Source organism: Protobothrops mucrosquamatus, unplaced genomic scaffold (genome assembly GCF_001527695.2).
Source record: "Protobothrops mucrosquamatus isolate PMUCROS unplaced genomic scaffold, P.Mucros_1.0 scaffold374, whole genome shotgun sequence".
Taxonomy (NCBI): Eukaryota; Metazoa; Chordata; class Lepidosauria; order Squamata; family Viperidae; genus Protobothrops; species Protobothrops mucrosquamatus.
Window position 1 is genome coordinate 317,655 of NW_015386706.1, and position 25,452 is coordinate 343,106.

Consider the following 25,452-nt stretch of genomic DNA (forward strand, 5'->3'; position numbering starts at 1 on the left):
GCCTGGCCTTCACCCTCAAGAGAGAGACGCCCTTCCCCTCTTTCCCATGGACCACTGAACACCCTGGATTGGGGCCAGGCGCAGTGTCCTTGAGCAGGGAGGGGCCGGCCGTGCCCTGCGCCCAGGGCCTGGGCGTGGCACCCAGTGAAGTTGGGCACAAAGCGATCCTCTATTGAGATTTATAGCAATGGGCTTCCGGCCTCTTTGACTTCTTCCTAACTGGCAGAGCCCAGATTGTAGGGAGACTTGGCGCTCGGAAGAGCCGCAGGGACCTAAGAGTTTTCAGGAATAAATTAGGAACTGGGAGTTCCAGAGCAACAGGGAAGGATGCGGGGGGGGGGGGAGAGAGAGGCTTGGAGAAGAGGAAGCCAAGCCAGGCAGGCGGGTTCAGCTGGGTGGGGGCAGAGGAGCTGCAAGTCCTTTCAGCTGCCTCTCTAGGGTGATCAGAAAACCCTCGGAGACCACGGATAGGATAGAAGGTTCACTAAAGTCGCTTCTGGGGTGTCCAGGCCAGAACACAAGACCCACAAGGCAGCCTGAATAGTGAAAATCTTTGCAGGGAACAAAACGTTGTGGGAAGTCACGGGCACATCCTGGTGGGACGCAGAGCCCCCCGGTTAAGTTGACCAGCTCCTCGCTGCCCAGGCAGTCAGGAGCTGAGCAGAGTTCAGGCAAAGCGGTTCCCTAATCTGAGCTATCCAGAGCAGGAATTTGCTGGGTGGGAGGGGGCGCTCTCCTCCTCCGGGATCAAAGGATCCAGATCAGTAGTTGGACAAACAAGGGGGAGGGTGGCCCCCTCCGGCAAGCAGACCGCCCCCCTCGGCTCTCTGGCCAGCCCATCTTCGCCCCGCAGCTCTTTTACAAGGACTTTTCCCCTGTCCCTTTTGAGAGCTTTGAAGCAATCCGAGGCCCCCCTGAACTCGTCCCGAACCTTTACAGCTCCCCCCAAAAGCGGCTGTGTGCAAGAGAGGCCCTCCCCTCCCCCAGCCCTATTTTGAGAACCAACTCCGCTGCCCCACCACAGCTTTCCAAAGCCTCCATTTGTAGCATCACCGCAAGGAGCTTCCTTGCCAGCCCCATTGGGAGGGAGGCCTCCTCCTCGCGCAGGGGGGAGGGGTGCCACCCCCTTCCAAAACAGGAAGCATTGTCTTATTGGGGGTCTTGCTGCCCAGGAAGCCCGGGGTGGGGAGGGGGCTCCAGGCTGGAACCCCTCTCTCCCCGGGCAGAGGGAGGCGCGGTCCAGCCCAGCTCATCCTGCAGCCCCAGAGGCAGCTGGGGACACGCAAGCCGGGACAGAGCAAGGCTGCATGTCTCTGAGCTTGGCCGGAAGGCGCAGTTCGTCTCCTCTGATGTGGTTGTGTCGCTGGCAGCGCTGGGGTCCCCGCCCTGCCAGAGAGTCCACAGAGCACAGGACTCCTCTCCAAGATGTGTTTTGTCGGTCTTGGGGGGCTGGGGGCCGAGGCTTTTGCACGCCAGCCTCCTGGCTATCCTGCAGCTTAAGTGTTTGGAAATTTCACAGCTCAAAGGATTAATCAACATGCCCAAACAGGCTCCCTTTGGGTCCTGGGGAGCGAGGGAGGACCCCTCCCCCCTCAGGCCAAAGGCTGGAGATCAGCCAGCAGAGCCCAAAGCCTGGTCACCTTCAGTTTCGAGGGGGGGGGGAGAAGATGGCTGAGGCAAGAACGGCACATACTTTAAAAGGAAGAGAGCTGCTGTTGCACCCCTGCATGACTCACTGGCCTTTCCACCTTCAAAGGTGGGGCTGTTAATGGGAATACGGGCAAAATTAGATCATTCTGTCCCACCAAAAACCGGAGCCATAACTGAATCTGTGGAGCTGCAAGACTCAACTCCACCCAGTAAACAGTGCGGAAAACACGGGGAGTGAATTCTGGTCCTGCCCATCCTTTGTAGGGCAGGAGAAAAGTGCTTTTTGCCCGGCCGGGCCAGCTCCCTTCTGTAATTCCTCTGCCCCGCGCGGAGTGGAAGGGATTCTTGACAACAACCCTGAAGGGCAGGCCAAGGATCCCCGAGTGGGACAGAGAGCTGGGGGCTCCCCTGCCTCGGAGCTGAAGCTGGACAGGAATCTGACTTACGCTCTGAATTGCCGACAGTCTCTAGTCAGGAAGTAAGCCTATTTCCAAGCCGGCAGGGCCAGATTCCGAGTGGGGGGGGTGTCTCACCGAGCCCACTGCTGGCCCCTTCAGCTCCGGGCCTGTGGTGTGTGGGGGGGGGGCGCACGGGTGAGGCTCTCTTAGTCCACGTTGCCCGTTTGAGTGGCGGCGCGGCAGCTCTTCGGTCTCGCCGGGGAAGGCACCGCAAGCGAGCGAATCCCACCTCCCCAAAGTCCGGCAGCGGCCTCCGAGGCTGGCCGGAAAGATGGCCTCACAAGGGCCCAAAACTGCGCCTCGCTGAACGTTTAATCTCTCTTCTTCCGACCTCGACGGGCTAGAGGCCCCGGGAAGACCCCCGCAGGCTCTGGAGGGAAAGCGCCTGGGGCTCTTTGGGCTCCTTTGGCTGCCCTGGCTGGGGATGATGGGCGCTTGAGTCCCGGAGAGCTGGAGGGAGGGGTCAGGGCCTGAGAATCAGGAGGAGCAGCCACACGGCCCTTCCTGGAGCCGCCTTCCCTGGACGTGTCCAGAGGGAGCCGGGGGGGGGGGAGACCCAGCCACGCCCCTCCCCCTCCCGACCCCAGCCCAGCCCCTTCCTCCCAGGCGGAGGCGCCCTGCTCACCTTAGCGCCCGGTCTCCAGTCTCCTCCGCCGAAAATCCCCCGGCGCCGCACGGGCTGCTCTGCTTTCAGCTCCCCCGCGCGTGGATCTCCGGCTCCGCGCAGAGGGAGCCCAACTGCAGAGCGCAAGAGACACGACCCCCACCCCGCTTCCTTCCCCTGCCTTCCCCGCGGAGCGAAGGAGTTCGGACGCCCCCGAGTTGGCCAGACCATCCTTGCAGAGACGTCACTCGCCTGACAACCCCCCCCCGTCTGTCCTGGGGGGGGAGACGTTCGCCAGAACGCCCCAGGTGTTCTCAAGAGCAACCCCCCCTCCCACTTTCCCGGATGGCTCCCCTGCTCCCCCTCTGAAACCTCTGACCTCAAGACAAGCCCAGAGACAGATGGGGGTCTCCCCTCTGCGGGGTGCAGGGGGCTGTACCAAAGGAAATCCCTCCCCCAGACCAAACCCAACTCTTGCTGGCTGCCTCAGAAAGGATCCCCTGCAGGTGGGAAAACGAACAAGGAGTGGAAGTAAACTTTTTTCTTTAAACGTTTTGAAAAGTGTTGTGCACACACCCAGCTCCTTAACTGCCTGTAGCCTGGCAACATTTTTTTTGGCAAGGGTGGAGCCCAGGTGGGACTAAAAAACACCTTTTAGTAGCTTTTTTATTCTCTCTCCAGTTAACTAGAGGGGCACAACAAAGTGAGTTTCTTCCCCCTTTTCTGCAGAAAAGCTGCAGGCAGCTGGGCAGAAAACTGGCAAGAGATGGTGGAGAACTCCCAAGGAGTAAAAGTTCTAAGACTGAAGGGGGGGTAAAGAGAGAGGGGTCTTTAAAAATCATTCTCAAATAGGAACAAATAGAGAAGAAATTGGAACAAATAGGATTCTGGCAGGTGTAGAATCCAGCCGGATCATCCAAGGACAGGAGAGCCTGGGAGCATTTCAAAGAGACTACGGAACTGCCTACCACAAGGGGAGGGGGCATCTTCCTGGCCACTCTGGATTGCTGGGCAGGACAGGACTGCATGCCCCAAAGGCGGAGAGGGCGGAGGGGAACTGCAATCCCTCCGCCTTTTCCCTCTGGGCTCCTTGGGTGAAGGGCCACCTTCCCCACCAGACTAGAACCCCATTCTGAGTCTCGGGGCCTGCCAGCTAGCCCCTCCCTCCCTCCCTCCCTCCGGCTGGGCTGATGGCTTTGGCACGGAGCAGCCAAGGGCTTAGAGTTATGCCGGACGGAGGAATTTTTCTGGCCAGCCCAAACAGGCCTGGGCTGCACCCCTGACCCGGGGACAGCAGGAGTGCAAGGAGCTGATGGGGGGGGGGATTGAAAAGCAAAGGGGGGAGGCTGCAGCCCAGGGGCCCTTGAGACAACACTCCGCTGGGGCTCAGAGGATTGGGCACCCTACACGGTGGGGGGGGGAGAGAGGAACCCGACCCATGACTTGAGTCCAAGGACTCAACTCCCCACGGCCCACTCAGCCCCAAAGGGATCCTTATCAACTTTTTCTCCTTCTGCAAAACTTGGAGGGCTGCCTCTGCCGACCCCTCCCTCCCTTTGGACAAGAACTGGTGGCAGTAGGAGTTTCTCCCCTCCCCAATTGTCTGCCAGTCCATCTGTGAGGAAAGGCTGCCCACTGCTGGTCTGATGCAGCAAATGCCAGCTAGCAGTCCAGTTGCCCTGTTAAGTGAGCGTGATGGGCAATGCCCACCCTTCCCAAGATGCCTGCCATCTACTGGGTGCAACAGGACCAGCTGAGAAGGTGGGTTGCCCGCTTCTCCAGATTCACGAATGTGGAGTTGCAAATAAACACATGGGCTACCTAAAAGGTCTTTTCAAATTAGTTTGGGTGCATTAATTAAAGCAATATTTATCCACATATGACCCAAGTAGGTATCGTAAAGGTGCCAACATCTGGGTTGGCCACTAGCCGAAAAGGCTTTACCCTCAACCCCCATAATCCCCAGCCAGTGTGGTTTAGCTGCCCCTCCCACGAGTCTTCTTTGGGCAAACCAAAAGAAATTGCACACCTCTCTCATTAAATTTTAATTCAACGGTTAGGTTTCCTAAAACCACCCAGAGAAGGCATCAAGCAGTAGTAACACCATTAAGGCTTGGCATAGTTTTTATGCCCTGGAAAATAACAGCAGGTTTTAAGCCAGAGTCAGTTCCCTGAAGAAATCCGTTGTGCAAAGAGGCCTCGTGGATGTTCACCCCAAGAGTCGCTCGGAAAAGTCACCGAAGTCCAGCCGCTCTGGGTTGGCTGAATCAGCCAGGATGTCAGATGAGAAGTTAAAAGCCACCCAGAAGAAGGCAAGGGAAGCCCACGGTGGCCCCACGGCCAGAAAGCCGCCTCCCGAGGGGTGAAGCAGCCCCGAGGGGCGAGGCTTTCCTGCGTTACGCACCCTCCTGGCACGGCTGGTGGCACGGCTGTGCACTAGCCAGTCCTAGGGCACAAAGGGTGTCTCTTGTGCGCGATCCAAAGCTCAGAGGAAGACAAGGCTCTCCCTGGCAGGCAGCCCCAGTGAGCAGGGCCGGGCTGCCCCCCCCCTTTATGTCCCCAGAAGCAGAAAGGCCACTAGAGGAAGGCGGCAAAAGACACGCCTCTGCCACCTGCAGAGTGACCCGGAGAGGCTGGAAGGCACCTGCTGGGCTTCAGAGGGGAGGGAGGGGAGGCAAAGGGGCTGGCCCAGGCTGGCAAAGGAGGGGAGGGCCTGGTCAAGCCTTGTAGTTCAGCTCTGCGTTCATTTTTGTGTACATCTCATAGATGGTGTCGAGGATGGGTGTTGCTTTGGACAAGAACTGGTGGATCTTTTCAAGGGTCTCTTCCTGCTTGACGTCCTGGCCTTTCTCCAGGGCCTTCAGCAGGTCTGACTTGTAGGGCAGAGCGTAGACGGAGCCCTGGGGAGGGAAGCGAGTCAGTCGGCGGCAGCTTTGGCTTTTCTGCCTTTGCCCCCTCCCCCCCCCCAGGGCCAGAGCTAGAATCGTTCAGTCCTGAAGACCCCCAAAGCCTTTGAAGAAGGGGAGGTCCAGGGGTGTTGCCACCCTCCCCCAGGTACCCCCCAGCCTCCCCAGGCAGGCTGGGGTCTCTGCTGGAGCCCCCCTCGGCCCCCTGGGGGCTCACCAGGAAAAGCTTCTGCAGAATCCAGCCGTGGTACTTCCTCAGGGCCAGCTCGTAGGCTTTGGTGGCGTTCACGCGGATCAGGTTGGGGTTGTCCTTGTCCTGCTCGCCATCGCAAAGGCTCTGCAGCAAGACCTGGATGAACTTGAGACCCCTAGGGGGAGGGGGAGGAGAAAAGTTTCTGAGAGGCTGCCAGTCCGTCCCCCCCCCCCGCCTTGAGCTGGGCCCCTGTGAGGTCCTCCAGCCGCCCCTCAGAAGCAGAAGGGGCTTTGCGGTCACCCCCTCACCTCTTCAGCCACATGAGGGCCAAGGTGGCCCCCACCTTTGGCCACGCCGGCCCGTACATTTCCTTCTCTGCTTCTAAGATGTTCTGAAGGGTTTTGAACTTGGCTGGGTTTGTTTCGTAAACCGCCCGTATTTTCTGAAATTGAACCAAAAGAGAATCATGAGTTCGACCCAGGGGTGGTTTGGGTCCAGCTGGCGGGAGAGGGGGCCACGGGGGCCTGTTCTGATTAGCAGCCCCCTGAATCCTGCTTCCTATGGAGCTGATGCTCCCGCTTAGTGCCTCGGGATTCGCACAGAGCTCCCTTCCCAGGAGCTGGACTCACAGTGGCCTGATTTGCAAGCCACAATAGACATAAACAACCACATGCAAACAACCCCTGGCGGCACGATGCCAGCTTGGGGCTGATCCCGGCTCAAACCCACCTCCCTGTTTCCTCAGAGCCCCAGGATTGGGGCCTTCCCTACCTTAATGTTCCCGGAGAGATCCGCCTTCACTGGGGCGTAGACAAGCGGGGTGCCCAGGCAGTCTGCGGAGGAGAGAGCAAAGGTCTCCAGAATGTGTGTTGAAGGTGGGGTGTGAGCTTGGTTAGTTTTTTTTCTTTTAAGGTGGTTTATTGGACACATAAACGTTGTATCGTTGATGGAAGTTAAAGTTTGCATTACAGCATATTCTGGCTTTTGTGGATTATTAGCCCCCCAGAGTCACTATGTTGCAATGCAGGCGCTATGTAACCCTCTGCTTAAGCGAAGAAACAGCTCCTACGGGTGAGGTTGCTTAGATCTGGCATTTGCAGCACTTCATGGAAGTAGATGGAAGCAGTGGGGGGGTGGGGGGTGGGGGGGTGGACAGCGGGGCTTCCCTGAAGGCCAAGTGAACCAGCTTGCCAGCACGAAGCCAGATTTTCAAAGCAGGCTTTGTCCGCTTGCTCAGAGTTGGTTTTGGGGTACGGGGAACAAAGCTGTGGCTCGGTGTCTGGGCTCTGGGGACGCCTATTTCGCCACACGGCCCTCGGGGCAAGTCTGCCTCTTCCTCCAGATCCCAGAGCAGTACCCCAGCCGTTCCTGTTCTTCTCGTTCCCCCACTGGCTTTCTGGAATGGCTGAGAGCCTCTTGGCAGCCACTCGGCACCGCCTGCAGCCAAAGGCCCCCCCGGCTCCTTCCCAGACCAAGGGGCCCCCTCCAGTGTGGGGGCTGGTCCTGGAGGCGCAGGGCCGGCCCAGGGCAGAGAGGGTCTCAGGACCTGCGCAGAGTCTGCCAGGCTGCTGGCGAAGGCGTCTGGTGATGCAATCCGCCCGCTGAGGATTGCACAAGGGAGAAGGGAGAGGCTGGCACACCCAGCAGGCCCTGGGAGCTTTTCCCACTGTGGGGAGGGGAGGGAGATAAGCAGCCAGCGAGTCTGGCCCGGGGGAAGCAGCAGGCAGACCAGGCTTAGCAGCATGTCCCCAGCAGAAAAGGCGGCCTGCTTTCAGGATCGCTCAGCCGTTGGCAGGGGTGGCAAAGCCCCTTGGTGGGCCCCCAGGTTTCAAGTATAAGGGGAAGGGAGCAACCTGCCATCCAGCTGCACTGGGGCAGCTCTGCGGGGGGGGGGATTCAGGGGAAGCTTGCTAGGCAGAGCCAAGGCTGAGGGTGACGTTGCTCGTAAGCCACTCACCGGTTATGCAGAGGGGGGGGTCTGGATCCACAGGAACCCCGGGGATGGAACGCTCTTGCGGTCGCGTGGGGCCACCGGAGCCTCCCCCAAAGCCTTAAAGGGGCCCTTAATGAAGGAGTTCAGGGGCCAATCTAAGAAGGCCCCGAATGAGGCAGCATTGTCTAGTGACCAGTATTCCCCGGTAGGCTGCTCCTATCCATGGAGTGTCCATTTTTCTACAGTGGTCATTGCAGGGGAGGGGAAAAGCCCACCGACTCTCTTAGCTTCCTCCACAGAGCAAACAGGGTCCTCAGATTGCCCCCCCGCCCCGAGTTCTTCGAAGGAAGGCAGTTTTTTCTCCCACTGAACTAACGTAAACCTTGCAGTGGCTCAGCTGAGCCATGCCATAAGCCCACCAAGACACCCTGCTCGTGTTTTGAGGTGAGCACCCCCTCTTTTCCACCTTGGAACCCATCCCGAAACAAAAGGGCTCCGTTTGGCCTTTCCAGACCTTTATTGTTTGGAAAGCAGAGAAGGACTGAAGGAGGCTTGGCTGAATTTCTAGAGGTGTCAGTTACGTCTGTTAGCTGACAGTCCAGAGATCCCATTTCCACAAGCCTCTTGGCTGCCCCCCCCCCCCGGGCTTGGGGTTCAGAGAGTGAGATGCCCAAGGGGGGGGGCTGATGAGGAGAATTGCAAGAGATGGGGAAAAGACTTAACCCGGGGCAGGGTAGCCTCTGGTGCAGGGAAGACCACGTTAAAGGCAACCAGACTGGGGCTCTCTGCACATGCCCCAAAGCACAGACCTTAATGAAAGATCAGGTTTAATTTTATATATGTAGCGACAGCACCGTTCTGCCCCAAAGGAGTAAAAGAAAACCAGACTCGACTGGAAAAAGGGATTCCTGATTCCTGACATTTCTGCCCTTCAGTTTATTTAAGAATTAAAGTCTCCGTTTCACATTCTCTGCAAAAGCTTTGCATCCCTTAAGCCGGTCTGGCAACTTCTGCCCCCTTTTGGCCCGCTGGAGCACCTGGAAAGATCTGCCACTTTGCAAAGCCTCGACAGGTGATCGATCCGGGCCTCCGCTGGGGAAAGTGGCGGGGTTCAAAGGGCCCCTTTAAAAGTGGCCTTGCACTGCCCACCCCCCTCCCCCAAGGGGCTCCAGCTTGGCATAGGCTCAGCTCCAGTGGAAGATAAACTCTGGACCGTAAAACCCATCATCCACAGACCACAGCCCTCCAGAGAGCAGGAGTGCCCCGGCTGGTGGGTGGGCGAACCGGTCTCAGGAGGCTGATCAGGCTCAGCGACGCCTCCGTCCGTCCTCAGTCGCCCCTTCGCACGGCCGCCCGGGACCCCCAAGTCCCTCCCCCGCCCTTCAGGTCGCCCTCAGCGCTCTCCCAGCAACGCTGCCCTCCCCTGCAGGGCTGTTGTGCCGAGGGGAAACTTTGCTCGGGAGCCCGCAAGCCCGCCCGGCCGGGGCGCCTCCGGGGTCGAGGGGCGCGCCACTCACCGAAGAAGGGCGGCAGGTGCGTCACGGCCTCCAGGAAGGGCTCCGTGTCGATCTGCTTATCGGCCGGCAGCGTCCGGAACTCGTACTCCAGCAGCAGCGCCATGGCGGGAGCCCAGCAGTCCGACCCGGCGACTCGGCAGAAGGAATCCGGCCGTCGGGGTGGAGCTCGGCATGGCCGCCCCCGAGGGGGGCGGGGCGCCGCGGAGCCTCCTCCCGCAAGAGCCGCCTGGCCCAGGGGCAGTCTATCCCCAAGCCAGCAACGGGGGGGGGGGAACCCGGGCGCTCCCCGGACAGCTGAGCGGCAGCACCCTCGGATCCGGGCGGCCGAGGCGGGCTCGACTCTCCCTGGGCGAAAAGCCCGGGGCGAGGCACCGAGATCTCAGGGTGACCCCGGCTTCGAAGCAGCAGTAAGCAAAGACGGGGCGGCACATCCTCTGACCATGTGCAGAAAGCTTTTGCGCTGCCCACGCTTCGACGGGTCAGATGAACATCTGGAGCCGCGGCCAAGGCTTCGGGGTCGCCAGCCCGGAGCCAGCCAGCCTTTCGGAAGCGCGACGGGCCGACTCGGGTTCCGCAAGCCCAGCTGGGGATGATGGGTGCGGCAGTCCGGCTCGCCGCTCTGAAGACCCCGCTCGGCAGCCGGCGCCGGGAAGGAGGAGCGCCTCCTGCCCCCTCCAGTCCGGGCGAGCGAGAAGGGCCTCGTGGGGGTTCCCGGGCATCGCCAGGCGGAAAGCGGGCTGGCGGCCCCCCTGCCCCTCCGCCCGGCGCCCGATCGGGGTTGCGCTCGCTGCCCAAAAAGGAGGCGCAGCCGGCGGAGCGGTGACCTCGGAGCGGCGTGGGGGCGAAGCCTTGCGCTACCCTGCAAGGCTGTTGTGAGCCTTCCCTGGCTTTGCCCGAGACAGGGCGCTGCAGAGAGTCCCAAAGGGGACGGAGGCGCCTCTTCCTCCCTTCCGCGGCCGCGGCGGCGGCAGATCCGTCGAGCGCGGGGCCGGAGGAGGTTCCGAAGAGCGCACCCGGAAGCCCTCTGCGCGGAGACCTGGAGGATGCCTCTCAATTTTCTTAGCTCTATGGGAATTCCAACAGTCCCGCCTCGGCTCCGCCCTTTGAGCGAAACGGGACCTCTTGTCCCTCGGCGGCCCCTGTAACGAGACAGGAAGCGCTGCCATAGAGACGCCCGGCGGCGCCGGAAGAACCCGGACCGTTGGCCATTCGCGCGGAGGCAGCGGCGGGGTTCGGGGTGCCTTCAGGCGCGCGTCGAAGGCGGCGAGCGCGGTTTCGGAGGCGCCGGAACTATCCCGCGGCGGCGTAGCGGGTGATGTCAGGACGCGCGGCCGGGCCTCTGCGTGACGTCACTGCGCCGCGCCTCCCCGGGCATCGCCGCCGCCGCCGCCGCCGCCGCCGCCGCCATGGACGTGTCCGCCGTGCCGCCGTTCTGGGGCAGCCGCAGCCGCGTCCTGGAGCAGCAGCTGGTGCGCCGGCGGGAGCAGGAGGCCCGCCTGCGCCGGCAGTGGGAGCTGCACAGCCGCTCCTTCCAGCAGTCCGGGCTGCGCAGCCTCAAGCAGGCCGAGTGGAGCTCGCGCCGCAGCTTCCAGCGGAGGTGAGCGGGGGGGGCGCGGCGGGGGGCGGGGAGGGGGGCAGGCGAGGGGGGCGGGGGCGCCACGTCTGACCACCCCCCGCTCCCTCCCTCCCTCCCTCCCTCGCTCTCTCTGTCCGCCCGCAGCATGGAGGCGCACGGCCGGGAGCGCCTGAGGGCGGCGGCGGCGGCGGGCCTGGAGGGGCGGCGGCGGCGGCTGCGGGAGCTGCTGTGCCGGGAGCGCGAGGGTCTGGCGGCCGAGCTGCGGGGGCTGCGGCCCGGCGGAGAGGCCGAGCTGGAGGAGAAGCGGCAGCGGAGCCAGGAGCTGCGCTCGGCCAGGGAGGAGCGGCGGAAGCAGGTCTGGCCCCGGGTCTGGGGAGGGGGCCGGGGGGGGCGCCGGTCGGGCGCCGGGGCCGCGGCTCCAATTGCATCCCTTGCTCGGCTTGGCTCGCAGGTGGCGGAAGAGCGTCTCTACGAGTGCTGGAGGAAGAACAGCGCTAAGCTGCGAGAGGTGGGGAGCCTTCTGGGCGGGAGGGGGGGGGAGAAGCAGCCTGGCGCGTCTCCCGGGCGGACTAGGACGCCGCTGTTTCTGCTGAACCTCAGGTGAGCTCGGAGCTGCACAAGAAGCACGTGGTGGAGGCCTGGGGGGACCAGCTGGCACAGAAGCAACAGGTAAGCCCACCTGCTCCCTCCGTACCTGCCCAGGAGGAGGGTAGGCAGAGGTTAATGCCTGCTTTGCTTTCCTCCCAAACGAGCGAGAAGCGGCAGATCAGGAAGAGAAACTCCGCTCAGAGAACCAGTACGAGAAGGCCCACAGAGAGGCCCTGGAGCGGCTGAAGCAGGCGGAGGAGCGCAGGAAGCAGGCGGAGAGGAAGCAGGCTGAGATGCTGCGGCAGCAGATGGCGGAGCTCCAGCTGCGGGACGTGCAGGTGCGCAAAGGGCGGATCCGCGGAGAGCCCACTGTAGCGATCCCATCCCAGAGCATCAAGGGGAGGCAGGCTGTCCCATTTCTGGATCCACAGATCACCTCCTTTCTATTCGGATTCCTCGGCTTGCTTGCCCTCCTTCAGCCCATAACTGCACACCTGCTCTGTTCTGGCTTTTGGGGACTGGAAAGGCAAAGGCGGTCAGAGAGAGAGAGAGAGAGAGTTCTCTAGCCCTCACTCTTGCTCCCCTTGCCAGGCCACCCAGCTGAAGGAGGAGGAGGAGAGCCTGCTGAAGCAACATTGGAAGCTACAAGCAGTGGAAGCTGAGCGGAAGCTGAACGATGAGCAGCGGAAGAAAGTGGAGCTTGGGTAGGTGATGAAGGGGGGGGGGGAGAGGCAGCTTCTCTCCAGATGCTCTTGGAGGAGGAGGAGGAGGAGGCAGCCAAGGAGGGGGCGTAATCCATTGTCCAGCTGTGGGAGTTGTCTGCAGAGACACATGAGAGTTTGAGAGACACATGAGAGCTTGTCTAGGAGGCTACAGTGAGAACGCAAGGGGGGGGGGGTTAATTGCCAGAGGGAGCCGCTCACCCCCACTGTCTAGTCTTCCATAATTCCATTATTATCTTCCATTATTGGAGCTGTTGCTGGGCCCAGCCAGGTGCGCTCTTTGCAGAGGCTCTGCTGGGAAGTGCAAACCTTCCCAGGGTCTGCTGGCCCAGGTTGCTCCCAGGGCCGTCTGCCTGCTTACTTCATGCCCGCTTCTTTCCCCAGGCGCTTTCTGAAGCATCAGGTCCAGGCCCAGCTACGGAGACGGGCTCGGCAGGTCCAGGAAGAGCTGGTAAGCTTGTCCACCGGGGCAGGAGGCAGCTGCTCCGGTGGGCTCTGCCTGCAGGAGTGGTCCCCCCAAAGATCAGGGATGCAGTGGCTGCAAAGGCCCTTCTCTGCCTGCATGGAAGCCACAGCATGACAAGCCACGGTGGCTTCCTGTGGCCCTGTGATTCTAGGAGAAGGACAGGCAGATCCTCCTGTCCCTGTCTGAGAAGGAGGAGGAGGACCAGCGCCTGCAGTCCACCCGGCGGGAAGAAGCCGTGGCTGCAGTGGCCTGGATGAAGGAAGTCATTGAACAGCAGCTGCAGCTGGAAAGAGAACGAGAGGCGGAGCTGGAGACTATCTTTAGGTGAGGGAGCACCAGGGAAGGGGGGGAGGTCGAAGCAAAGGCTGCCGGGGAGGGCTGAGGTGGAAGGGTCAATTGGGGAACCAGGATCCTCATCTCCCCAAGGCATCTGTGGATGGGCAAAACGGGGGGGGGCAGAGACGCTGGGTGCCCAACCCCTCAGCAAACACAGGAGTTCCTTTGGCCGCAGAGAAGGTTCTGGTGGGGATGGGTGCTGCCTCTTGCTGGGCATCTCCCCGTCCTTTCTTTCCCTCGCCCCTCCCAGGGAGGAAGCCAGGCAAGTCTGGGAGAAGCGAGAGGAGGAGTGGGAGAGAGAGCGGAAGGCCCGGGAGAGGCTCATGGCAGAGGTGAGAGCAAGACTTTGGGGGGAGGGGTGGGGGGGGCAGCTCTTCCAAAGCAAGGAGGGGCGGGTCTCTGCTCAGCCCTCCCACTCTTCGGCTCCCAACAGGTCCTGGCCGAGAGGGAGCAGCAGATCCAGCAGAAGATGGAGCGGAACAGGCAGGCCCAGCAGGAGTCCGTGAGGGTCCGGGAGCAGCTGATCCAGCAGCTGGAAGCGGCCTGGCAGCTGACGCAACGGGAACAGGAGGCAGAGGCGGAGCGGAAAACGGCCCGCAAGGAGGAGCAGCAGGCCCAGGTGGGGCCTCCTTGCCGAGTCACGTGGGGCCGGCTGGGCTGAGAGGTGCCCCGTCCCACACTGGCCTTCTCTCCCTTCAGCTGACGGAGCGGCAGCGGCAGCAACAGGAGGAGCTCCAGGGCCAGCAAGAGGCGGCCGCAGAGGCCCGGCTGCAAGAAGAGCAGCACGCGCGGCTGGAGGAGCTGGAGGCCAGGCGCATGGCGGAGGCCGGCTATCGCAACAAGGTGGGAGCCGCTGCCCTGAGGGGACCCCAACCTAGGACGGCTGAAGTGTGGCAGAGGGCCCTGGAGGGGCGCTGCTCTGTTGAGGACAAGTCTTGGGGCTCAGGGCTGCCCTCCGGGAGTGGAGACCCCCTCGGTGCTCTTTCCCAGAGGGAGGGTCTGATCCTGCGTCTGCCCCGCCCCTTTCTAGTGCCACAGTTACCCAAAAGCTGCCTGGAGCTAAAGAAGATTCTGCCTTTCGGGTCTGGATGGCTGAAAACCTCTTTGCCAGCTGCTTGGAGCTGGCAGGGATGCTAGGAGACTAGGAGGGTGGACTGGCTCACCCCGGAGTGGTCTTCCTGCCTTCCCCCAGGACGGAAGAGTGGCAATGAAGGTGGGTGGGTGGCTTAGAGGGTCAATAAAATGCTATTTTCTTTTTTAATTGGTTTTCTCTGGCCTGCTGCTGACCAGAAATGCTGACAGCAAGCGATGGGCAATCTGAAGATTGTTCTACCGATTTCCTTTCCACTGCCCCCCCCCCAAAATAGCACAAAACTTTTAAAAAACAGAGCTACAATGAAATACCAGCATTCAAAATATTATGGCACTTGTTTTTATACATGTTAAGATTTACATACACACACACACACACGTACACACACACTCCGCAGAGTCTTCACTTAGTTGTGGTTTTAACATGGAGGTGGGGAGCTTGTCTCTACAGCCACGAAGCAGCCGTGCCCCCGTTCTGGCAGGGCCCGAGCAAGCCAGGCCCCCCCTGGGCAGCCGACAGCTGCTCTCTGGCTGCAGGCGAGTCCTCAGGGCCAGGTGGCAGAGCAGCCCGTGGACAGGGAGGCCAGGCTGCTGGCTGCTTCACCCGTCATTCTTGGGGGCTGCTGGGCAGCCTTGGCCAAGCCGCTGCATTTGCTTGGAAGCTTCCAACTCTCACTGACTCGGGGGGGGGGAGAATGACCACTGGGGAAGCGACCCCCAACTTCTCCCCCCAAATGTTTTTTTTTTTTTTGCATTGACTGGCCATTGTGCCTTGACCGTGTGCTTTCTTCATACTTCATACAAAAAGGCCTGCTGTGCTGTAACCAGTGGGGATGGCGTGGCAGACGCAGAGGGGAAGCCGGCACAACGGGTTGCCTGAACAGCTCTCCCTCCCTGACACCCCCCCCCCAAATTGCCAGTGGAGAGGCTGGGCGCTCACTGGCCCTGCTTGGCCACCTCTCCTGCACGGGGCCCCCTTTTCTGGCCAGGCCTTCCGCAGGCACGCTAGAAAAGACCCTCATGCATCCGTATCAGTAGGGCAGGGAATCATAATAATAATAGAAAAAGAGCAGGTAACAAGAGCTTTCCGTATTGGGGAAGGCACGAAGCCTCCCAAGGCATAGTTATTTTGCAAAAGCACTTTCCAGAAAGTCCAGCATGAGGAGCCGCCGGGGGCCTGCCTGGCTCTTTCTCGGATGCTGGCCTCCGGAGTGGAGGGGCTGCCCCTTGGCCCCGACAGAGGGAGGGAGGCTGCCCCTTCTTCCTTCCAATCGCAGCCACAAGCATCTTCTGCTCCCCAGACAGACCAAGCAGGAAAGTGGGGTTTCCTTCTGACTATTCCCTGTATCTCGAGAGATCGCGGGGTGCTCCTTAGTGGTTCAAATAATGCCAAGCGACTGCACAGCAGGATTCCAGGGCAGGTACCTGAATTCTGATCTGGGCACCCGAGTTCGCAACAGGTGTTAAAGAGTGCAGGATTCAAACCTCCCTCCTTGTAACAGCAAAAAAGTCCTGCAAGACGGTGATGGTTGACTCGAGATGGTTGACTTCCAGCGCACACGCTCCATGCCGGCAAATACAGAGCACCAAATAAGGCAGTGGATTATAGCAATCCTGGGAAAAAGTCTTCTTAGAAAAAAAAACATGCAAAAAAATTAATACTGAGCTTCCTTTAAAAAAATGGTAACGCACCGCTTTAAATATTCCTGTAAAAAAGAGCATCCCCTGAAAACCTGAACACAGTTTCCAAGACAACAGCAGAAGCTGTGCTGGACGGAGCCCGCTCAGTTGGCGTTCTCTTTGGTTGTGATGGTGACCAGCTGCTTGGCAGCCTTGGCAATGTCGTAGGCGCACTGGATGACCTGCTGGGTGACCAGCTGGACGTCGGCCGTGGAGCAAGACTCGGGCGGGAGGGCCTTCGCGCACTCGGAATGCAGGCGGAAGGCGCTGGAGGTCAGCAGACGCAGAGGGGTGCGCACCAGCTCCGATGGCGGCTTCTGGGAAAAAAAGGGGGAACGCTGAACATTTTGGCCAATCTGGTTTCCCATGAAAAGGGTAACAACCTATGAATGCAGCCGAGGGCAAAGTTGTCCTGTGGCGTCCCGCCATGCCAGCGATGGGGTGCCACGGATTCAGCTGCCATCAGCCTTCCCCAACCAGACACGGGAAAGAGGCTGGACCGCCAGGAAGGGCCTCCCTGCCTGCGAGGCTTTATGGGTGTTGCTTGACTTACACCTGACTATGCTCACCTGTCCTCTTGACGGTGTCCACAAATTTCAGGGATGCCGACTTTCAGAACTTTCTGCTCTTGCTGACCATCTTCCCTACGATCTTCTCACCTCGTCTCCTGGGCCAGCCTTTGCCCAGGTGCTCCACCCCACGCCCCCCCCTTCTTACCAAACAAGCGTTACTTACTTTCGGAAAGAGGGCTGCCATCTCAGTGACCGCCAGATGAATCCTCTCCGAGCAGGGAACGTAGCTGCAGGGGGGAGAGAAGGCGGATGAATCTTCCCAGAAAAAGGGGTCTTGTTCCCAGCCGACCCAAACCGCAGATCGCCGGGCTCCAGCCGCCCCAGCTCACCTCTCGTGCTTGCTCTCCTGAGCCGCCCGCAGCAGCTCCTGGATGTTCTTGGTGATCTGCTCGGTCTTCCGAATCACATCCTCGGTGCTGGGGAAGCCAGGGCTGGGGTGGGCCTCGGGGTCCTTGCCCTCTGGCCCAAGGCCGCTCCGCTGCCTTGCCTTCCTGATGAGCCTGCCAAAAGGCACGTGCTGCAGCCCCAGACTGGCTCCCCCGGGCCCCTGGCTACTCCATCTCCTCCCCAGGAAGAGAGAGTGTAACCCCGTCTCTCTCGGGCCCAAGCTAGCATGTAAAGGCCTCGAGGGAGTCCTTCGGTGGAACCCAGAAATCACCGAGGGTCCCGGACACTCAAGCCTTGGCCCTTACCCTGTCTCGTCCAGCTCCAGGCCAGGGGCGGTGTTGTCGTAATCCCCCTCGGGCAAGCTGCTCTGTTTCTCCAGTCGGGACATCTGGAAGGGAAAACGAGAGGGGAAAGATGGAGTCCACCCACTGATGGAGGAGTCACACACACCCCCCCAGCCAGAGGCAGCCACGCTCTCTCTCTCCCTCACTGCCGCCGGTCTCTTCCCAGGAGGGAAGCCGGTCCTGCCTTTTGCCAAGCATTCTCAAGGAGGCTGGGAAAAACAACCCCCCCCCCCCCGTCCACCAGATAATCACCAGGTTTGGTGGGCTGGGGGAGTCCGGAGCTGCTGGGAACTGCAAAGGGCCTGTGGGAGCTGCCTGGGCTGGGGCAGCAGGGAAGAGAGCGAGGAGGAGCCTTTTCTACAGAGGTTTACAGAGATCCCCCGATTTCCTAACAATCGGGGAAAGCGCAGGCAGGGCTGACTGCAGAGAAAGCAGGAGGCGAGCCGGAAGGCGACAGGGCGGCTGCGTTACTCACGTGGAAGAGCTGGAGCCGGGGCGTGGTGTACTCCTCGGGGCAAGAGGTTTCGGCCAGGGGCAGGTAGGGCTTCTGGGCGGACCCCGTCTCGTACATCGACATGGGCCGGCTGCTGCGCACGGAGGGCCGGCGCACGGAGGGCCTGTCCGCGTACTCGGAGCCAGCCGGAGCCGGGTAGGGGTTGGGGGCGGCCTGCCGTCGGAGGCTCGAGTTTTCGCTCTGCAGGGTCTGAAGCTGGAATGAAATGTGGAATCGTCCCACACGCTTGGCTTCGTTTTTAAAGAGGGCCACATTCAGGCCTCCAGACCAAAGAGAGGGGAACTCGGCAGCCACGTTTCAAGGGCCGGGCTGGGCTCAGCAGCTCCCACAACGTCTCCAAGAGACGGTGGCTTGAGCAACACTTCTTGAGTGAAGGACGCTTGTGTGGAACGGCGAGGGACGAGCTGCAAGCCGGGAGGGGAAGTGTGGAAATGCCGAAGCCGCAGTGGGGGAGGAAAGGGGAGAGAAGCTACTGGCCAAAGCAGGAGGCCCAGAGGCAGAAGGAAGCCGGCACACAACCCATTTCCTATAAGGCCTTCAAGCGGAAGGACCCGACAAAAGGGCGAGTGGCTACAGCGCCCAACCGCCAAGAGGGCCCTGCTCTGCCCACTAGGCTCCTCCACAAATGACGGACACTTAACATTCATTGAGCCTTTAAAGAAACTGCCCACAGCCCTGGCAAGCTGCCTCCCCACTGAGAAGAAGAAGCAACCCTGTGGAGGACCCAGGGTGGGCTCGGTAGCGTCTTCTCCCCCTCTGGAAAGGCAGCAGGACCCCCTTCTCCAAGGCTGCTGCTTCGGGAGGCAGATTCTCGCTGGGAGGTGGGACTGCAACTCGAATGGGATCCTCAGTTCTCCCCCCACCTCAACCCCCTCCCTGCGTATCTGAAACACAGAAACCGGCCCCCGGAGCGTGGCCCAGGCGCCCTGCCTGTATCCCCTCTGGCAGGAAGGATGGGGGTGGCCTGCTGGGGGCAGGGAGGAGGGCGTGCAGCCTGAGGAAAGACCCCCAAAGGGCCACCAAAGCACTTCCTGAAGTTCCCCATCTCCACTGGGGTGGGGTGGGGGTGGGGGGCTGCGGACTGCCATGCTTCCTCTTTTTCTTCAACACAGGAACCTGCAGCTGCTGCCGGCTCTGCCTGGCGATCTGCTGGCTGCCCTGGGCTGAAGCTGGGCAGTTCTGGGCCACAGCCTGTCAGCTGGAGGAAGGATGGCAAGGCAGGAGAGGAAGTAAAAAGAGGCCGAGAAGGAGGGAAGAGCAGAGAGGAGGGCCACGGCCCACCTGCCCTCGGGATACCAATGGCACGTGGGAATCTGAACTCCAAGCTAAATCGCTCACCAGCCCCCTAAACATCACCCGAGGCTCCTCTAGATGGGTGGTCTTTCATTCCCCATCATCCCCGCCCGTAGAGCGCAGGGCTGCACCCGCAAGGGGTGGTGGGAGCTCAGCCTCGGCCCGCCTGGAGGCCCCCGGGGGAAACGCTGCTCCGCACAGGCCACCCTTTTCCCTGCACCAGGAGGAACCCTGGTGATTCTGCTCGACCGGCCGGTGGCCGAAGAGGCGCAACCCTGCAGGGCGGGCAGGGTGTGGAGTGCAGGGCTACCTTCTTCTGCATGGTCCTCAGCTCATCGCTCAAGTTGACGTTCACCTTCAAAAGCTGCTGGATTTTCGCCTCCGAGGCCACCAGGGCGTTTTTCACCTGCAGGTATTCCTGGGCAGTGATGGGGCCGTCAGACAAGTCAGAGTCCAGGCTCTGCAAAAAGCCCGTCCCCCTTTTACGCCTGCACACGCTTTCTCCCCCACCCACCCACCCGCTTAGAGCGATGTGCCCCAAGTCAGACGGGGTTCAGCTGAGGCGCTCCAGAGACCTCAGGAGGGCTCCTGCTAGAATGCAAGGGAGGAGGGGGGGAGGCTCGGTCTCAAGTCCTCCCAGGGACTTTGGGCAGAGAGGGCGGCGTCCAGGCCCACAAGAAAAGGCCTCTCCAGCCCCCTCCACAGGCTGCCACCGTCTGTCTTCACCCACCTTCTGCCGAGAGGCCTTCCCTGAGCTGCTTTCCAGATCGCCTTCTTCGTCGGAGGCTACGCTGTCGTAGTCAGGCTGGTCGGCCTCTGGACCGTGCTGGCAGTTGACTGACTTGAGGATCAGCTCCACATTTTCTGAGGCCAAAGAGAGCAACCCCTGCAGCGGTGGCCCCTGCTTGGAGAGCCTCTCCCAACCGCCTGGGAAAGCAGGGAGGCCGTGGCAGAGAGGGGCTTTCTCCCAGGGGACCCTTCTGGGCCTTCTCCCTCTCTGCTCCGTTTTCCCCAGAACTGCTCCTGCAATGCTCCTCCCGCAATCCCCCTCCCTCGCAGCCCTTTCCTCTGACCTCCAGGCCATTACGGGAGGGGGGCCCTTGTGGGCTGCAGCTCCCAGGGTGCTGGAGGGCTCACCTGTGGCACTTGGAACAGGGTTCCCCTGCTGCCTTCGCTTGGCATCCCCCAGGATGTCAATGACCAGCGTGGCAAACTCGTGGGCGTTGAAGCGGGCCAGCTTCTGCCTTCCCTGGAGACACCAAGGAGGACAGCCTTTCAGGGGCCTTCAGGGCAGGCTGGGGCACGCGGGGAGACTGCTCCTCCCCACCCAGGGCGGGGCTGTTTTCTGCAGAGATTCTGGGCTTTCCAAACTAGCCCCTTCTGGCAGCCGACTCATTCTCCCCCTTCTCCCTTTTTAACTCCAGAACCCTGACCCCGTTTCTAATGGCTGCCTGCAGCATCTTGGCATGGGAAGGCTGGCACTGAGGCCCCCACCCCCACCCGACGGATGGATTTGCAAGGCCCAAATGGACGACTGCTGCCATTTTTCAGCTGGGGGAAAACTTGGCCCTGCAAACAAGTGGAAAGGGGCGCTTGCTGCTTCTTGTAACTGCCGGAGAAATCACCGGAGATTCGCACCTGGTTCCTTGTTGAGGAGTACTCCGGATTGACAGGAAGGAAAGGGACCACAGTTGTCTCGGTGACCAGTGTGCTGTGGTTCTGGGTCGCAAGCCACACTGTTGGTGCGAGAAGAGGGCAAGGTCAGGGGTGTGTAAAGTTCCCTTCTGCGTTATCTGCCCTTCCCTAAATCCCAGCCTTGCCCCTCACCAACAGAAAACCCCTCCCTCCGTTGCTAATCTGGACCGTGGCTTCATTTTGGATCGAGGGGGAGGGGGCTGAGAGGTGGAGTGGGGCCCCGCAGGCAGCTACCCTAGCTTGTGGGCAGCCCTGCCAGAGGGAAGCACCTGCGTCTGTCTCCCGCCTGTCCACCTCGTCGTAGACGTCCATGGCCAGCTCTTCAAACAGGTGATTGGTCAACTAAAGAGGGAGGGAAGGACCAAAGGGTGAAGCTGGGCCTGAGACAGGGCCGGCCTAGCCTTTGCGGTCGTTGGCTGGGGGCTTTAACCGGAAGCAGCTCCCCCTCCTTTGGGAAATGTCTGAGAGCCAGGAGGGCTGCCTTCTTTTCCCAGGGCAAAAGGTGGGATAGGGAGGGAGGGGAGCTGGGGAAGGCAGCCCCTCCTTTCAAAAGTGGGCTTTCCTGCCCTCCTTCCAGGCCAAAATGGAGAAACGAGCAGACTCACCAACTGAAGCTTCTTCTTGGCTGCTTTGGCCAGCGCCGAGACATCTAAGCTGCTACGAAAACAAACAGCCCTTCAGAACATGAACCCCTTTTCCCTGGAAGACCAGAGCCAGGCAGAGCAACTGAGAAAGCGTGCTTGTGTGTGTGAATGCGGAGAAGATGTCAGGTACGCTTGCTCTTTCCTTCTTGAACTTCACATCCTCCTTTTCAACTGCTTTATTCTCAAATCACCTCCACAGATTGAACAATGCTCCATGCCTACGGCCTCTCCCCCTCCCCCAAACAACCAACCCCCGTATGGTCTGTTTCGGAGAGGTCTAGCCAGTTAAGTCTTATCTATCCACCCCCAACAAGATGGGAAACCTGCTCTCCCCTCTGCAGGGCGTCACCTCCACTTCAAACCCCCAGAGGAGGTCCTGACGCAAACCCTGGTCACACAGGAGACTCCAACAACACACAACTGAAAGCAGCTTTTGATTTTGTCTCGCTAAATCATTAATTTGAATGAGCCATTTTATCTTTCTATCTGTCTCGTCTCCTCTGGCTCTTGTGTAGGCGGCTCAGGCTGCAAGTCAACATCACCAAAACAAAACACGTTGCACAAGCAGGAGGCGGCAACCTAAAAAACACACTTGCCGTTCCCTTAATTCCCAGGATTCGGGGTTCAGCATGAACACGAAAAAGATTGTGTGATTATTCCTATGTGATTGTTCTAAGCCGTGTTTATTTTGTTCTGCCCAGCCTAGAGAGCTAAAATCGCCCTCCCAGTTTGATCCTGCTGGCTAAGGAGAATGGGTTGGGATCGACATACGAAGAGACGCCAGGCTCAGCTTTGTTTTCAGCAGCTGAACAAATGCACGTTGGAGCCACAATAAGGAAACCGAAAGACCCCACATTTGGGGCGTTGCTCTTGGAAATAAGTTTTGCCAAAAATTCTCAAGGTCCGAAGCCATGTTCTTACCTGTCTGCCATCTGAGGTATAATGAAATGCTGCCGGCCTTTGTGATCTAAAAAGAACATTTCAAAAGCGCATCAGGGAGGGGAAGCAGCAGGCCTTCTCTGAAGCTGCCCACCTGGACTGAGGGGCAGAGAAAAGGGGTGGAGTGGCCCAGATCAAGCAGAGAGGAGAACCGGGATGATCCTGCCAACCCAAAACATCCAGTTACCTGGTTTTCTGCCACAGAGGTAGAAGGCCAGCCGATCGGTGAGCTCATACTGTATTTCCACCAGGCGCTCGGCCAGCTCATGGTGGCCTCCTTGCCTAGTGGAAAAAGGGGTCAGAGAGGCACTCAGAATTCACTGACGTGGGCCCCCTAGGGGACAACAAAGGGGGTGGGGTGCTGCCTAGCTCTGTTCTTAATTGGACCCTCTTCTGCTATTCTTCCCAAGGGGGCTCTACTCTGGGGGGAGGCCTTCGTCCCTAAAGGCCAGAAGAGTCACCAAACCTGCCCTTAGGGCAGCAGCTACCAAAAGAGCCCCTCCACTGGCGAAAAAGGGCTCACCTTGCATAATCCACCGGTGTCTTCCCACAGGAGTCTGGGGTGCCAGGATCAGCTCCATACACAGCCAACAACTCAGCTTGCAAAATCTGCCCAGTCTTGGCAGCAACGTGAAGCGGGGAGTTCCCTTTCTCCTACAGAAGGGGCCAAGAGAGGCTGGCTCAACTGCACGTCCTCCACTCCAAACCCGTCTGGGGCTACAGAAAGACCCTCCGCCGTTCTCTCACCGGGTGGAAGAAGTTGGCCTGTGCTCCCAACGAGAGAAGCCTCAAACAGGTCTCCAAGTTGCCAGTCCTGACACTGGAGTGGAGTTGCTGGAAGCAAAGGCAGGAGAGGCCTCAGGACCGTCTAACCCTAAGCCTAACGCTTCACTAATCAGCCGAAGCTACGCACGATGGCCCCTGGAAGAGCCGGACGCCTCGGGCCCTCCCGCCACCTGCCCAGGGGCGAATCTACCTTGCTGAGGTCCTTGGCAGTCACACTGTCGTCATCCCGGCACGGCAAGCGATGAACAAAGGCCAACATCTGATATTTTGCCCGAATGAATTCTGCCTTGTTGGGGCTGCAGGATGCGAAAGAGGAAAAGGCTGCAACACAAGAGCCCAGGAAGGCCGAGGGGGTCTCTCCTGCTACGGACCCGAGTGGCAGGGGAGGGGGCAGCACGCGGGGCAGCCAGAGACAGACAATCACGAAAGATCAACTGGTAGAGCTGCGACCACAGGACCAACCCGGCCAAGCTCTTCATCCTCAGCGTGTTTCTTTCCAGGGCATCCCCTGATTTGGTGCAGGTGGGATGGCGAGACTGAACTTCAGACCAATCACAAATGGAGAATTTGCATATTCCCAAAAGGGGCTTCACAGGGTGTGTACACTTACTGCACTTTGTCCTGAGGGTTTGCTTTGCGCCGTCCGCTCATGACCGAGGCTGGGTCCAGCAGCGAATGCTCCCAAATGGAATTGGCGCCATTGTTATACAAGGTTTCCACCATCTGCCAAACAGAAGACAAAGCACAAGAAGCTCTGGAGCTGCCTCTTCTCCTCCTCCACGGTGGCTTCGAGGAGCTTTCTCTGAAGCGAGGCAGTCGGAAGAGCATCGCTTGACATTTAAAGAGAAGTACTAAAACGTGCTTCCTTTTGCCAGCCCTTGAAACCTTCGCATAAACATTCACCCACCAGCTTAAGCACACGGAGATTGTTGCTTAAAGGCCTTTCGTTTCATATTGCAACATAAAACTGATTACAATATGTTACTCCATCATCCTCAGTTGTTTTACGCCATGCCCAGAAAAGCAGAGCCAGGGAATCTACTATTGCTAGTTGCACTGAATGCCCAAGACCAAGCGAGAAAGGAGAGAGAGGAACGCTGCTGCGAGGCCTGGCACGGGCAGCTCTGCCTTCTGGGCAGCAGCAGCAGCAGCAGGAAATCCTCCTCCAAGACGAGTTTCTCAACCTCGGTGACAGGAAGGGGGGGGGGGACTTCAACTCCCAGAATTCTCCAGCCGGGACGGGTGGACTCCAGCTGTCAAGGGAGGAGGGCTGGGAGGGTCGCCACCCTCTAAGCAGCCCCCTCCCTCCCTCCCTGGGTCTCTTCCTGGGTCTCTTCCTGGGCCGGCCCTGCGCCCGGCTGTGTCCCCCCCCCGTGTACCTGCAGCAGCGTGGCGGGCCAGGCGGTGTGCTTCAGGTGCCGCACCTGGGAGATGTGGCGGCCGAGGCTGCGGTGGACGCTGCAGCACTCATCGCACAGCAGGACGCCGCGGTTGACGGAGGCCCAGCTCGGCTCTGCCGGGAGGAGGAGGAGGAGGAGGAGGAAAATGGGAAGCCGGCCGGCGGCGGCGGCAGCAGCAGCACCGCCCCCCCCGGGGTCCCCCTGCCCGAGAGGGGCTGGGCCGGGCGCAGGGGACCCTCCCGCGGGGCCAGGGAAGCCCTCCTCCCCCCGGCTGGGCAGGGCCCGAGGGGGACAGTCCCGCCCCAGAGATCCGGCCCGGCGCCCCCTCAGGCCGGCCGAGGACCACGGGAGTGGCAGTCCGCCGGAGGAAGGGCGCCGTCGCCCCGTCCCTGTGGCGGCCTCGGGGCGCTCTGCACAAGCTCAGGGGCCCCGATTCCCCGGCAGTGACCCCGGGCGGGGCTCCTCTTCCCGGGCGATCCCCCCCCCTCCCCCGCCGCGGCCTACCCGCAGCGCTGCAATCCGCGCAGACGTCGCTGCTCCGCAGCCGCTTGGACATGGCGGGCCGGGCCGGGGTCGCCGCCGCTCGCAGGTCGCCCTCCGCCCCGCCAGTCACGGAGCACCCTCGCCGCGCACGCGCACGCCGTCGGCGCTCCTCGCTGCGCAAGCGGCGCCATTCGCCAAGACGCTTCCGTACGTCGCGCGGGCAACCCTCGCGAGGCTCGGGGAGGGGCGGGCCATGCCGACGCCGGGCGAAGGGAAGCAGGCGCGGCCATCTCTAAAACGGGCAAAACCACCGCTTGCCAGAAAGGAAGCGAAAAAGACCACCGGAAAGAGGAGAGGGAGAAATTGCCCGCAATCGAATCCTTAACTCTCCCTAAAACCGGAAAACGCTACGTTCTCTTTTCCCCAAAAAAGCGTCCCTTGCCAGGTCTCTTCGGGACCCGCTTCTGAGGGCTGCCCTTTTCCAAAATGACCGCGAGTGGGAGGAGCCGCGGCGGCCTTTCGCGATTGGCCCGCGACAAGCGCGGAGGCCGACGGCGCCCTTCGTCAACATGGCGGCCGCGCAAGGAGCGGGGCTGCCGCTGCCCTGACCCAAGATGGCCCGCCGGGCGTCACGGGGAGCGCCGGGCCGCGGCGTCGCAGGGCGGAGCTCCCTT

At 60.6% G+C, this 25,452-nt stretch overlaps 3 protein-coding genes across 6 annotated transcripts; 1 reads left to right on the forward strand and 2 right to left on the reverse strand.

Annotated features, from left to right (window-relative positions):
* Positions 1–5,374: 5,374 nt before the first annotated feature.
* GLTP (glycolipid transfer protein) lies at positions 5,375–9,364 on the reverse strand. Its single transcript, XM_015815797.1, has 5 exons — positions 9,262–9,364; positions 6,583–6,644; positions 6,120–6,253; positions 5,836–5,986; positions 5,375–5,612 (listed from the first exon to the last, which is right to left on the reverse strand). Exons 1-5 carry the CDS (start codon positions 9,362–9,364, stop codon positions 5,430–5,432), a joined length of 633 nt encoding a protein of 210 aa, XP_015671283.1. The 3' UTR covers positions 5,375–5,429.
* A 1,303-nt stretch (positions 9,365–10,667) lies between these two features.
* On the forward strand, positions 10,668–14,012 carry TCHP (trichoplein keratin filament binding). Its single transcript, XM_015815763.1, has 12 exons — positions 10,668–10,858; positions 10,982–11,192; positions 11,289–11,345; positions 11,438–11,506; positions 11,590–11,763; positions 12,017–12,129; positions 12,532–12,598; positions 12,765–12,937; positions 13,200–13,281; positions 13,383–13,568; positions 13,649–13,792; positions 13,980–14,012. The coding sequence occupies exons 1-12, from the start codon at positions 10,668–10,670 to the stop codon at positions 14,010–14,012; spliced, it is 1,500 nt and encodes a 499-aa protein (XP_015671249.1).
* Positions 14,013–15,795: 1,783 nt separating this feature from the next.
* On the reverse strand, positions 15,796–24,869 carry GIT2 (GIT ArfGAP 2). 4 transcript variants are annotated; one of them, XM_015815802.1, is made up of 19 exons: positions 24,800–24,869; positions 24,275–24,408; positions 23,506–23,618; positions 23,086–23,191; positions 22,857–22,943; positions 22,633–22,763; positions 22,297–22,391; positions 22,092–22,137; positions 21,132–21,183; positions 20,796–20,868; positions 20,470–20,567; positions 19,969–20,080; positions 19,562–19,695; positions 19,142–19,291; positions 17,500–17,733; positions 16,986–17,068; positions 16,623–16,793; positions 16,457–16,520; positions 15,796–16,038 (listed from the first exon to the last, which is right to left on the reverse strand). In XM_015815802.1, the coding sequence occupies exons 1-19, from the start codon at positions 24,849–24,851 to the stop codon at positions 15,826–15,828; spliced, it is 2,148 nt and encodes a 715-aa protein (XP_015671288.1). In that variant the 5' UTR covers positions 24,852–24,869; the 3' UTR covers positions 15,796–15,825. The 4 variants fall into 4 exon arrangements, with proteins under 4 accessions (XP_015671288.1, XP_015671285.1, XP_015671284.1 ...); XM_015815799.1 differs by lacking the exon at positions 19,142–19,291 and adding an exon at positions 21,328–21,333 and having other exon boundaries at positions 24,800–24,851; XM_015815798.1 differs by lacking the exon at positions 19,142–19,291 and having other exon boundaries at positions 24,800–24,851.
* Positions 24,870–25,452: the final 583 nt, after the last annotated feature.